Source organism: Pollachius pollachius (assembly GCF_949987615.1).
Source record: "Pollachius pollachius genome assembly, chromosome: 1".
Taxonomy (NCBI): Eukaryota; Metazoa; Chordata; class Actinopteri; order Gadiformes; family Gadidae; genus Pollachius; species Pollachius pollachius.
Window position 1 is genome coordinate 47,461,829 of NC_136934.1, and position 14,394 is coordinate 47,476,222.

The 14,394-nt window shown below is 48.1% G+C and overlaps 1 protein-coding gene across 1 annotated transcript in view; it reads right to left on the reverse strand.

Annotated features, from left to right (window-relative positions):
- The window catches only part of LOC307080559 (triple functional domain protein-like), a 132,815-nt gene that overhangs the window by 15,493 nt on the left and 102,928 nt on the right, over nucleotides 1–14,394 (reverse strand). Inside the window, 7 exon segments of the mRNA XM_079743321.1 lie at nucleotides 14–117; nucleotides 216–282; nucleotides 508–656; nucleotides 1,692–1,784; nucleotides 2,114–2,212; nucleotides 3,010–3,180; nucleotides 3,909–4,201. Of these exon segments, the coding sequence (XP_079599447.1) occupies nucleotides 14–117; nucleotides 216–282; nucleotides 508–656; nucleotides 1,692–1,784; nucleotides 2,114–2,212; nucleotides 3,010–3,180; nucleotides 3,909–4,201 (976 nt within the window).

Here is a 14,394-nt window from a genome sequence, read left to right on the forward strand (position 1 = left end):
GGAACAGGCGTACTCTTTGTGCCAGTCATAGATCTGATGGATGTTCCCGAACACAATCTTGTCCTTTCCTCGCATGTCGTCAGGAACGCCCTCCTCCTTCATCCTGCTCATGTAGCCCTGGGGAGGGGAGATGGACGTAGAGTCAGTTTTACATCAAGCAGAGAAGGACACACACTGAGTTGGTATGGTAGACAACGAGGAACGGTTTTACTCACCTCCACCACAGAGCCGAGGTCTCTGACGTAATCTCTTTCGGTTTCCACCAGCTCCAGCATCACATAACTGGTGGACAGAAAGGAAAGAAGGAATTGTAGAATTAAAACTAACTAGTAGGAACACACATTAAATGGGGTGGATAGGCGATGGCTGATTGAACCTGCTTTCAAAATAGTTGTTTAAGTCATTGTTTTTAGGGTCGTCGGTTTTAGTCTGTGTAACGAGAAAGTAAAAGTAGAATTAAGTAAAAACACAAAATGAAAGCCCAACAAACAAAAACTTGTCACTCACTGTCTCCTCTTGAGGAAGCCGGACTTCCTGTCGTCCAGCTCGTCGATGGGGGAGGACGACGAGAGGAGGGAGTTGTCTGAGGGGATGAGAGAGGGGGAGCTACTGTCGCCCTGCTCCACCGACAGAGAGCTGGGACGGTCCTCCAGAGACTGGGGAGGGGGAGACAGGGAGAGGGTGTGGGGAGAGGTAGGGAGGAAGAGATGGAGAGAGATGGATAGAGTTGGGGAGAGAGAGAGAGAGAGAGAGAAAGCGAGAGAGAGAGAGAGAGCGAGAGAGTTGGGGAGAGAGAGAGAGAGAGAGCGAGAGCGAGAGAGAGAGCGAGAGAGCGAGAGAGAGAGCGAGAGAGCGAGAGAGAGAGCGAGAGCGAGGGATAAAAATAGATAATTAATATTTATATAAATACAAGGAATAGAAAAGAGATAGAGAGATACGGGTGGGAGAGAGAGAAAGAGATAAATGGATACAGAGCACGAGAGAGCGAGAGCGAAGGAGAGAGAGAGATTGAGAGTGCGCAATAGAGGCATTAAAAAAATAAGATGAAGAGCAAAGGGACCCAAACGGCGAACGCCGGGGCTATGAAGAGAAGCCAGGGCCCAGTGCAATGCCATGAATTCCACCACAATCTAGGCCGGTGGGCATGTGTGCTGGAAGTGGACATGCAGGGAGTCGGGTGGCTGTGTGCGTGTGTATGTATGTGCCACAACACAATGCCAGCTGGCCTTTTGGGAGCGAGAGACAGCTGGGCCCACACTGAGTCACAGTACTGACAGCTGACTGGTAGGCTATGATCCATCATCAATCTCCATCCACAGCGCACAGCCAAGAAGAGAGGGGAAAGCGCAGTGTGTGCGTGCCAATGTGTACGTTAGTGTGCTTTTAGTGGGGCTTGGCACTTTGATGGATATGGGCACATTTGTGCGCACGTGTGAGTTGGAATTCTGGTTTGATGTGTGTGTGTGTGTGTGTGTGTGTGTGTGTGTGTGTGTATGCGTCATTTGCAGCATTTGTCTTTTCCAGTCGGATCTGTCTGTTCTGTTTTCCAGAACAGGTGCTACATTTTTGTGACATTGTTTGTGCATGTGTGTGTACATGCCTATATGTGTGTGTGTGTGTCTTTGTGTCCGTGTGTGTGTGTGTGTGTGTGTGTGTGTGTGTGTGTGTGTGTGTGTGTGAATATCTCTCACCATCTTGCTCTTCACCAACTCCTCGATGGCGCTGACCAGTTCAGCGGCACTGGGAGTCTCTGAGCTACTGGGACGACTGGACAGTCGAGATGCCTGCAAATACGAAAAAGAAAAAAGAGAGAGAGAGAGAGAGAGAGAAACACAGAGAAACAAGAAATTCCTTAAAAAAAGATTTGGAAACATGCTATATGATTTGCTCTCATGACAACATCCTATCTTTAGTAAAAAAGATTGCGGAATATTAACAGTACTAAAGTAAAGAGTTCCCAGCCCTGGGAACTTAAAGCCTTCTCCAAGTATTTTAAGACACATCTTGGTGTGTGTGTGTGTGTGTGTGTGTGTGTGTGTGTGTGTGTGTGTGTGTGTGTGTGTGTGTGCCACACAGGACACACTGTTCATCCCCAGAGTGGCAGCAGGCTCACCGTAGAGGGGTTGGGGCCTTGAACCTCCACACCTCCAGGTGAGGACTGGGTGGGCGGGGCCACCCTAAGAGGAGTGTCAATCGGGGAGCCAATGGCCGGCTAGTGTTGAGGACATAGGGGGTTGGGGGGAGGGGTTTACGAGGTAGGTTAGGGCCATGGGCAAGGTCTGTGATTGGATGGCTCTGGAGTGCGAGCGTCACAATTGGTCACACGGATCGGGACGTATTGCTGTTAAGAGAACTGCATTGGTTGCTTCCGGAATACGCCGCACTTTGAGAGACAAGTGAGTATGAGCCAAACAAACAACGGAAAATCCCCCACACATACTAAAATGGCGCATTCAGTCCAGCAATACCGAGGAAGCTCAACCCCTCGGTGGGAGATTGAGGAGAAATATGGTGGGGTAGCAGAGGGGGGGGGGGGCAGTTAATAAGATTAGGAGAGAGTCGAAGAGATAAAAAGTAAAAAGTTAATAATGGAGGGATGAGGGTTGCTGAGTGTTGCTGTGTTTGCTCGATAAGGAGAGGTAGGGAAACTGGGACAGAAGAGAAGCAGAACAGAAATCAACGTAATGCTGAAGGCGGGCACATGCGACCGTCGAGGACAGGAAGAGAAGAAGAAGAAAGGGGGAGAAACAAAATCATATTAATGGTGTCATCTGAATGTGAAGCTATCTGTTTTGCGCCGTGGATAAAAGCTTTTAGCTTTACTTCTGCCGTTTGTGTATGTTTGCGTATGTGTGTGCGTATGCACGTGCATGTGTGCATGTGTGTGCGCGTGGCTGGGTAGGTTGGTGTGCGTATGTATGTGTATTTGTGCACGTGAGCGCGTGCTTGCGTGTATGCGTACGCGCATGCCCCTGTACTCTATACAGGCCCCCTCTGCCCATGCCTCACCTTGTCGTCCTGCGAGTCTGGCTGCAGCAGGCTGTGCACCTGGATGGCCATAGGGGGCGGCAGAGGCACGGCGTCAGGCCCCTCCTCGCCCTCCTCCTCCCCGCAGCTCTGCATGCCCGACGACGACGACTTGGACAGCGTGCCGCTGCTCAGGCCCTCGTTGCGCATGCGCTAAGACAACGAGGAAAGAGAAAACAGAAGACTTAACGTTGGAACGCGGCCCTCTGTAAGGCGCTGTGAAAAGCACCCCCACCCCCCCTCCCGAACCGCTTAGCTGCGGCGTCCCAAGAAGCTGCCACCGGGCTGTTGACTTGTTCCCGCTGCCGCCACCGCCGCCGTTGTGTGAAAGTAGGTTAGCATCTCGGTTAGCACGGGCTAGCTCGGCGCTGACTTTTTGGGGGCAGCCTCCAGAAATAGCTGAAGGGACGCAGCACAACTAGTGCAGCTCGCAGGGCGAGCAGGGATCCGTGTTCTCAAGGTGATTGTGTACGAGATGAGATACCAAGAGACACCTATTTTTCGTCTTGTGAGGGACAAATTCAGGTTTTGCAGAAGGGCATAAAAAAAAAACTGAAATAGAGGCAACTCAAGACACAACAGCGACAACAAAAACAACATCCACAACAAAAACAACAACAACAACAGGATATTAAACCTATACCCTTGGCTGACTCTTGTGGTCTGGAGACTCCAAAGTCAGAATAAAACAACGTTTGTGTGTATTGTGTTGTTTGTGTGTGGGGTTTGTGTGAGTGTTTGTGTGGATGGAAACCCACTTTCGGGCTTGAGTGTGTCATTCCTGACTATTTATGTCTTTTAATGTATGACACAGAGTGCTGGTCATATTTTATATCAAAACGGTCAATTAAAATCAATCAATCAATCAATCAATCAATCACCTCCTCCAGGGTCTCGTCCTGCGGCGTGGCGGCCGTGTCGTCGGGGTCCTTGTGGGAGCCCAGCGGCAGGTCGGCGGCCGTCTTGCGGACCACCTCGCCGCGGTTCTTCTTGTGCTTGTTGGCCAGTTTCTTGACGTGGCCGTCGGCCTTGCCCGAGCTCAGGCGCCTCACGGGGCTCGTCAGCCACTTGCGCAGCGTGTTGCCCGGACGCTTGGGCCCCGGGGAGGTGTGGGGCCCCAGGGTATGGCTGGAGCCCGGCTGCAGCACGTCGTTGCTGGAGACGGACAGCGTGTCTGAGGGCACACAGGGAGGAGCATTTGGATGAGTGTACCATTCAACGAGTGTTTTTGGTTAAATGTACGTTTCGCGCGATTGTTTAAACCAACAGCGTGTTCGGAGGGCACATAAGGATTCACATTTATATTGAGGGCATTTAGCATACGCTTTCATCCAAAGCGTCTTACAATGAGTACGTTATTGTTAGTCAGAGCAAGCAATGACTTACAATAATGTACTCTGATAATGCAATACACATACCTACACACGCATACACACACATAACAAACTACAGACCGACAGCGTGTCGAAGGGCAAACAAGGATTTACATTTGCATTCAGGGCATTTAGCAGACGCTTTAGTCCAAAGCGACTTAAAATAAGAAGAAGAGAAACAACAATATATCGCTGTCAGTTCAGTAAGGATGTTCAGAGAACCAAGTGCCAAGCACTAACAATCGTTAGGTTAACCCATTCCCCGTGTACAACAAAGATAGCTAGGATAAGATGCCACACAATTGTGCAGCATTGACTGCGTTAAATACATGCTTGACTGATGAGGGCCAAGCAGATTGTTTTGTGGAAAGGATGCAACACACTGGACATGTGAATGAGTTTACAATTTAACAATTGTTTTTGGTTCAATGTATGTTTTGCGTTATTTTTTTGATTGAAGTCGGCCTCGTTGGGGCCAAATGGCAAGGATTGATACCATGAAGGCTTGAGATGCATTCGTATTATTGGAGTGGTCACGGCTGGGTGTGCTTCAATGGTTAACAGTACTGCGTTGCTTATGAGGAGCAATGTCATGCATAAAAACTGATTTTAATGAGGACAGAAAGTATACAGCACAGCTGTGAACTGCTAGGACCCCAAGAACAACACTGCACCCAGCCCCATGAAGAACTCGGGTAACATTAACAACACTGCACCCAGCCCCATGAAGAACTCGGGGAACATTAACAACACTGCACCCAGCCCCATGAAGAACTCGGGGAACATTAACAACACTGCACCCAGCCCCATGAAGAACTCGGGGAACATTAACAACACTGCACCCAGCCCCATGAAGAACTCGGGAAACATTCCCCCGATATAGACTGCCCGGTCTGTGTTTTAGGTAGGGCATGAAACACATGTGAATGTGGGTGTGTGTGTGTGTGTGTGTGTGTGTGTGTGTGTGTGTCTCTTTGTGTGTGTGTGTGTGTCTCTGTGTGTGTGTGTGTGTGTGTGTGTGTGTCTCTTTGTCTGTCTGTCTGTCTGGCTGTCTGTCTGTGTGTGTCTCTGTCTGTGTGTGCACGTGTGTGTGGGTGAGAGAATGTGCATGTGTGTGCGTGTGTGTGTGTGTGTATGTCTGTGTGTGTGTGTGTGTCTGTGAATGTGTGGATGAGAGAATGTGCATGCATGTGTGTGTGTGTGCGTGCGTGCGTGTGTGTGTGCGTGTGTGGGTGAGAGAATGTGCATGAGTGTGCGTGTGTGTGTGTGTGTATGTCTGTCTGTGTGTGTGTGTCTGTGAATGTGTGGATGAGAAAATGTGCATGCATGTGTGTGTGTGTGTGTGTGTGTGTGTGTGCGTGTGCGTGAGAGAGACACACAATCCCAGAGAGAAAAGAGAAAGGGAAAGAACGAGCAGAAGTAGAGAGTAGGAATGCGATGCCACTTTGGTAAACCGTTCACATGTGTGTGTGTTGTTCCGATGCGTGCGGTGCATGTGAGCACCCCGCTGTGATTGGCCTCTGCCACTCCCATCCCCCCCCCCCCCCCCCCCCGGGGGGTTAAAGCAGAGCCTTTGGGTGTTTGTTGGAGCAGACCTTCACATGGCGGCGGCTGCTTGCCTCCAAACAGAAAACCGATGTATGCGTTTGTGTGACTGAGAGGCCGGGGGGCATTGCGTAGCCCCTAGCAATTAAACAGCGCGGATAAAGATTCATCCGTCTGACCTTTGCAACGGATTCTCTTTTTCAACCTAAATACGTGATCATCTACGTTTTGTATCGCTCGCCTTTTCCTTCCTTGTTCATGTCATTCGTTTTTGCCTTCCCACCAACTTCAAATGGACCACGATGGAGACCATGATCAGCAACGTGTTTATCTAGCCCCGGATCAAGTATTGGATGGCGAAGCAGTCGTGGACAGTATTAACGGTTATTGGTGCTTTGTATTGCTTGTGTGGATGGCCAAGCCTAGGGAGATCATGATTTATAAGAAGAAGACAGATCGCCTCTAATGCTCTGACACCGACGTCAACCCTCATACCCGCCTTAGTCTCTCTGGAACAAGACCGGTCACAAGATCTGCTCTAGAGAGCTTAAGGTCAAAGCCTCTTTCGGACCGCAATATCAATCCAATAAAGGGGAGGGCCGACTAGATATACAAACAAATCTTCCTTCAAATCGGACCACTACCCGAAGAGCAGGATAGTACCTTCCAAAACTCGGCAAGCAAATTCTTGCGAAGAGACATGCAGGCTTTGGTAAAGATGGTGTTTTATCTGGTGTGCAGTTTTGTTCCAAACCTCTGGATCAACTCATGCTTCCCCCCCCCCCCACATTTGTGAATCTTAGTAGACATAGGACCACATGGAAGCGGGGCGATCAGAACATTGTTCTTGGAAAAGCAGCCGAGTCCGTTTTATTCCTCTCCTGGAGCGGAGACAAGAGAGAGATTCTCCAGAGATGATGTCCTCATACTAAAGAACATTCTGCAAACCACTTCCAGAAGGGTGTACAAAAACAAGTGTTTGAAAACACACCCCAGCGAACGCACGCCCGAAACGGAGACCAGTAACGAAACACACTGTGTAAGACGTCCCCTTCTACGATATGAAAATTGGTTTCCGGCTGTCCTAATCTTAAACCCAGCGACCCTAAACACCAAAGACATGACAGGATTGGAGGTATGCCTTGATGGTACACCAAGACATCCTTTTGGAATGTAGCGAAGAAGAACCGGTCACTTCCTGTTTCTCTGCAGACCATGACTAATCTAATGAGCAGGAGAGTGACTGATTAAGGCTTTCACATCCTCTCTCCCCCGAGCCGAGTCACAGAATATATTGGCAGTGTAACACAAAAATTTCACCTCTATCCCCATCCCCTAGAGCATTTGGACTGAAGGAGGGTTTCGTGCATGCGTGTGTGTGTGTGTGTGGGAGGGGGGAGGGGGGAAGGCTTCTTAAGTTAGCAGAACAGTATTAAAAGCTATCTCATAAACTTAAGCTCTCCCAGATACTTCATTTACTGCTCTGATCCGAGACATGTGAGCGCTCTCCCTTCTAAACCACACGAGTCCACCAAAAAACATTCACCTTCTAGAAATTCAAACTCCTGTGGCGCCTTGGTGGGGTTTCAAACCAAACCAATCCCTCTATTTGGGACACAAACATATACCCTACCGTCCGACCGAGCGCCCGAGGCAGGCGGGCACCACTGGGGATCTCTGGAAACATCTCACGCAAAGCTTTGTATCGTGGGGGCAATGAATCAAATGAACGGATAAGTAAAGCGGCGACATAAAAAACAAGAGTGCCACCGGCTGCTGTAGCTAAACGCTAACCTGTGAGTCATTAGTTCCTCGTCAGTCATTCCAGTGTAGATCTGCAGTGTTTCAGTCAAGGGCGCCCGTACTGCAGAGGCAACAGCCATTACCAGCCTCCATTAGGGCCGAGGTTCTCCAAGCCCTGATTTATATATCAACATCTCAATCTTGGTTTATAAGTGTTGGGAAGGGGGTGACACAGCGTTCACACCGCAGAGGGGCGACGCTGCCCCGAACCGGAGCTAAACAGTGTGTGAAATTAGGTTTTTGTAACACGGTAACATTACTGTGGTCCCCGGCTGATTCACGCACTATTATCATCCACCGGAAATTGCAGCCATTTTACATAACTGACACTAGCCTGGCGTCTTGATTGTGTTTGTTGTGTTTCCATGGCCTTCTCCTCGGAATAACACGTACCTCACAGCTCCTCAACCGACAACACCATAAAAAAACAATAAATAAACAAATAAAATAAAGCGCATAATTCCAACCGAATTTCTATTCACCTAGTGCTTGACATTTCCCCAAAAGTGTGTTGACGGCCATGAAGCGTGATATGTTCGTGGCAGAGGGGCAGATTCTGCGGCAGCCCACAGCATCTCGTATAGATGGCGGTACCGCGACCCAGCGCCAAGTGTACGTCTGCTATATTGAAAGCGACGGCTCAATGAAATCCTGAAGGCTGCCAAGAGCGCTTTTATACAGAAGCCGGGGCCACGGCCAAAAGGCACTCAAGGCCTTTCAAGTTAGTCTGCCGGGGTTTAGGATATGAGGAGAGGGGGGGGGGGGACGTAAAACGCCACCAAACACAAACTATATTAGTTTAGGACTTTGGTAACCAAGAGGCGATCTTAACACAGATACTAAAGCATATTGGAAACAGCTCTGACTTCATTTAGTGAAGATCCTCAGAAACTACAATTCTAAGACCTCCAAATGCCCTGCTGTGCTAGCCTACTGCTACCGCTAAACAAGCCGCATTGCGTAACACAAATAGAATCCCCTTGGATAAAGTCAGTAGTACATTCCTAATTAAAGAAGGGCCAGTTTTAATGGCTGACAGTCTACTGCAAAACTCAGATAGGATCCCCTTGTATAAATACAGTTGAACATCTCTAATTAAAGAAGCGCAACTTTTAATGGCACACAGGCTATTGCCAAACTCAGATAGTATCTCCTTGTATACAGTCAGTTGTACATTTCTCATTAAACAAGTGCCAGCTTTAATAGCTGACCGTCTACTGCCAAGCTCAAACACGTTCCCCTTGTATACAGTCAGTTGTAAATTTCTAATTAAAAAAGCAGCGGCTTCTAATGTTTGATTGGTTACTCTTACACCCGCTGATCAGTCCGATAACAGTTGGGGGAGAACAGCGTACCTATAAATCCGTCAAAGGATTTAAGGTGACCACAATTCCCCGTCGCGTTGGCTGTGTCTGATGTGCATTCAATGTGCTAGCAACGGAAAGGCTGCTAATGAGGGGCTAGCCGCTAGCGTGTCTTGTTAGCGGTGAGGTGTAATGACGCAGAGGAGGGGCATGCCTTGACACATTCCTCTGTAGTGTAAAACAACAACACACATTTGCACACATAGGCTCAGACCCAGACACAAATACACAGGCTAGCATATGTGTTGGTCATGCATGCTTGCACAGGCGCACACACACAAAGGCTTGTAAAGAGAACTTAAGTCCACACAGACGAGGTCATGACCTTTGTCCCCTGGCCCTGCGGGATGGGCGGGGGGGTCTTTTACCACAGAGACACCCCAGCGGACAGCTGGCGTGCGTTTGGGGGTCTCAAGGGAAACTAATAGAGGGGACTAACTGGCTGAAATGATAGCGCTGAAATTCAAATACTGTACACGATCACAAGCCAGTAAATCAAACGAAAAACAAGTTTTATGAAATGTGAAACTGTACAACTGTTTACGTGTCTTACAATATTTTTTATAGCCATCATCTAGAGACCCAATCAAGCTAGACATCAGATTATGATTATTTAAACAGACGATTTATTATCTCGCCATGTAAGAACTGCACAAAACACTGGGCAACATCTTCCTTTGCTTCCATTAGTTTAATGGACAGTTCCCTGGCTCTGGGTAGCTGCGGCATTGCCCTGCTATGATATCAGAATATATTTGAGACGTTGGCAGCACCCCAGCCCCACCTCGCCCACCGAAAGATGGCTCCGGCGAACAAATCAGGATATAAACTGTAGATCCTGATACGTACAGCATAGCCTGTGAGCATCATCTTCACATGTCTGACGTGATGACTAACCATACATCACGTGAAACTGGAGGCACTAGCCGTGTCTCCCTGGAAACGCTCTATATGCGGATCTGACCAATGGCGACACAGGCTATAGATGCTAACATGGGTCACATGTTAGCTACTGTCGCTGCCACCGGCTGGCAATAACATGTCGTAACTCTTCGGAAGCTCACCCTGGGAACAGCCCCTCGCTGCTCTATTGTTCTGGGTTCGGCAGAGGGGACGGGGGACTTACGTAAAGTGTATGTTTGTCTACGTGTTTATGGGTGTATAGGGATGTGGGTCTGTGGCTTGACTGGGCTGAACTTCTGCTGTGTGTGTGTGTGTGTGTGTGTGTGTGTGTGTTTTTAGGTGTGCGTCTGTGTGTGTATGTGTTTGTAGGCGTCTGTGTGCATGCATGTGTTTGTGGTGTGTGTGTGTGTGTGTGTTGGTGTGTGTAGGTGTGTGGGTGTGTATGTGCGTGTTTGTAGGTGTGTGTGTGTGTGTGTGTGTGTGTGTGCGCATGTGTGTTGCCCAAACTATACCCTTGAGTGGGTAAAACAAACAACTCCCAATACGGAGACACAAATCTGTCTTGGGAGGTTTGGCTCATGTGGGGCTAGATTGTTTGGTTTGTTTTTAGGTTTGTTTGTGCATTTGTGTGTCTGTGCATGCATGTTTGTAGTGTGCGTGTGTTTGTCTGTGTACGTGTGTGTGCTTCTGTGCATGCATATGTCCGTGCGACAACGTGTGTCTGTGTTTGTTTGTGTGAGCATGTGTGTGTGTGTCTGTGCGTTGATGTGTGCGTGCGTGTGTGCGTGTATGTGAGTGTGTTTAGACAGTGTGCAGGGGTTCAAGGCGGGTGTGTGTGCAGTCCAAGGGGCCGAGACGCTGGGCGGTGTCCAGAATGTGGACTATGCTGAGATGGGCGTGTCCCAGACGGACAGCAGCACAGTGGTGGAGCCAACCGAGCCGTCAGCTGTCATCAACCACACCAGGGTTCACTCCATCGTCTCCTCAAGACATCCTCAGACACGTTTGATCTCTCAGACCGTTGCAGGAGTAAAACGCATTTACATGATTCCTGCTACCACCATTTCCGGCACCGTTTCCTATTTGTGAGGCTTGTCTATCGTTTTTTTCTCAATGAAGCAATTCCATCAAATGCAATTCGGATGCAAACCGTTTAATGTCATTTCCTTTATCTCCACTTCTATCTGGTTCTGTGTTTCCACAAGCGTTGGACCATCTGCGCCCAGATTACCCCAGCATCTAAATCTAATCTATACATCATCTATACATTATAATCCACCTCATCTAGACACTGTGACACTCATCGGGATTAAATATCACATTTTGCCGCAGACGCTGAATTAATTTACTTTGTAGAATTGCTCCTACATGGTACACCCATGATCCACGGAGACCTTCCTCTAAACAATAAAACACATCAGAGCTGTTGTTATGCATGTAAAGCCTCAAGGACCGTCGCAGGACAGTAAAAAACTAATTTCTGCACACTCATGTTACTCGGCTGCCAAGCTTGTGAACGACCTCTCCATCCTGCTTGTGATTACTTTAGAAAACAGCTCTGAAACAACGCTCGAAGGGGGAAGGAAGAAGGTTAAATCGACTAACTGTGAGAACGATTCAAAGGAACACAGTGACCAACACATTGTTCTAATAGTGCTGGAATCCCTGTGTGTGTTTATCCTGGATAGGACCCATGCGTCCCTCTCTCTCTCTCTCTCTCTCTCTCTCTCTCTCTCTATCTTTGTGTACTGCAGGTGGTGACGGAGCCAACCTACCCAGATCCAGCAGCCAGAACTTGCAGTTGTCAGAGTGTCCCCCCCGGTTGGAATCCATGCTGCACAGTGAACTGAAAGTCGCCAAGGATTCGGTGCCATGGGCCATGCCCCTCCGCGCAAAACAATAACAACAAACCAATCCCCCTCAGGATTAAAAGAAAACCAAAACAAATCAACAAGCTGACCGGTGATACGCAGACCGGCTCGGACCTTCAAAGCATCCTTCCGGCCGGACCCCCAACTGAACTTCTGAATCCCAAAAGACAAGACAGTCAACTCCGTCTTTCCAGCTGCGTGCAGGAGATGTTGGAAAAAATAAACAGAGAAGGGGCGGGTCTGTAGACACCAATCCTCGTCTCAGCGTCTGTGGCAAGAGTTGTGCGCGTGTGTACGCATGTGTGTGTTCCTAGGCTTCAGCGTCTGCGGCAAGAGTTGTGCGCGTGTGTACGCGTGTGTGTGTTCCTAGGCTTTTCTGCGGTCTTTGAAAGATAAACGTCCACTGCAGCGTTAGTAGTGGGATGTTCCCTCTCTTTCTCCCTCCCTTTCTCTCTCTCTCTCTCTTGCTGTGTCAATCCCTCCCTCCCTCCCTCCCTCCCTCCCTCCCTCCCCCCCTCACTCCCTCCCTCCCTACTTCCCTCCCGACCCCCGTCATTCTCCCTGTTCTCAGTGAGTGGGCTGCTCTTATGGTGTTGGGCAAGGCTCCACTCTTTCTTGGCCGTTCCTGTGAAAACCTTTGAAAAACTTGCCTGCCGGTTCGACCGTATTACTCTTTGTAGAAGCACCCACTCAGTTTGCGTAGGTGACCGCATATATTACAGGCTTACTGTTTGCCTCATTTTCTGTGTATTTTGGGTTATGAAAAGCAGAACATGCTGCCACACTGGGACCACATGATGATAGAAAATCTTCCTCTGCTTTATGTTTTTATGAAGGCAATAACAGGCGGAGGTTGATTATTTTTGCCAATTTATGATCTACATCTATTTAGAGATCTTTGGAGAGGTGGAAGAAGAAATGCAAAAAAATGTATCCTGACAGTTTCCTATGAACACAACGATCTCCCTGTTAAACTATCCAGACTGTGTGTGTGTGTGTGTTTGTGTGTGTGGTTATATGTCTTTCGCCTTGAGTTTTTCCAAAGCAAAAGCCAAAACTCACACGTACACCATCATACTTCCGCATGCACACACACACACACACACACACACACACACACACACACACACACACACATTCCTTCACAGAGAAGCACAACACACAGCACATCCTTGCATGAATGAATTAGCCGGTGAAAGCTACAGGAGAGAGACTTCTGTGTTCAACGTCAGCGAGAGAGATAGAGGAGGAGGAGAGTTCAACTGATCTAATAGTGTAAGTGGACTGGATGGAAGTCACTTCTGACTCATTTCCTGCTATCTCTAAGTAACCAGAAATGTTAGTAGACTGGAGATGGACCAGTCCAGAACTCACGCAGGCATGCATGACATGTGAATCACCTAATTATAATATAATATTACAATCACATTTACATTTTACAGACGCTTTCATCCAAAGCGACTTACAGTAAGTACATTTGTCATGAGAAAGACACACAATACATCGCTGTCGGTGCAGTCAAAATGTTCATGGAAACAAGTGCCAAGCACTTACAATTGCTGGGTTAGCTTATATAATGTTAAAATTGCATATTGTACACATGTTTTCCCAAACGCTATTGCCTACAATGTGTTTCAAAGAGGCCTGGTATCAACCGTCAGCTAAAAGCCTCATGAAGAAATGCTATTGAGTAAACATAAGATTTATCCAACAAAATAGCTTGATTTTGTCCTCAGAGATTGGATGTGAGACTAGAGGAATAACTGTGAATGATGTAATGCCGTCCCATTGTTTGTATGGAATCCCCCCATGTCCAAGTATCGCACGGTCTCACTGCCCTATTACACAATATGTTCCTGCAGCAACCCAGCAGGACCTGAAAAAACTCCAGGAAGACCCCAGTCTCCCTAGAAAGGGCCCCTTTATACGACACAAAATAAAAGCCCCCATGCTCAGCCACTGAAGCATGGTGTCTGGCTAATCCAAAATCCCTGCGCTTTTGTTTTGAAGAAAAAAGCCCCAACACAAAAACTGTATTTAAGAGTAAGCATAAAAGACATGCTTCACCTTTGACCTCTTCCCTAGCTCATCCCTAGCAACAACTTTTTTTTGTTCTCCTCCAACCCCCCCATTGTGAGGCAGCTTTATGTAGCCCTGGCTCGAATACCCCCTAAAAATTCTTGACAAAGTGCTGAACAAACGGAAAGACACACGGACACACGCAGCCCATTGCACGCCACGCTCTTATTGTGACGAGGCTGAAGCGTAAATCAAACGCTGTTTTGTTTTTTAAAAATATGTATCTCGGAAACACCTTCTGGCGCTACTCCTGACTGGAACTGGCATGCTTGGACACCGAGGAAAAATAAGCAGTTTGGAGAAAACGAGAGAAAACTAGAAAGAAACCCGGCTCTAAAGAGAGAGGTGCTTTCCAGCTTGTTCCTGCAATCTCAACCTCTCCCTCCTCATCTTCCAAGGAGGCTGAACCGAATTGTTGTGTTTGTTTAT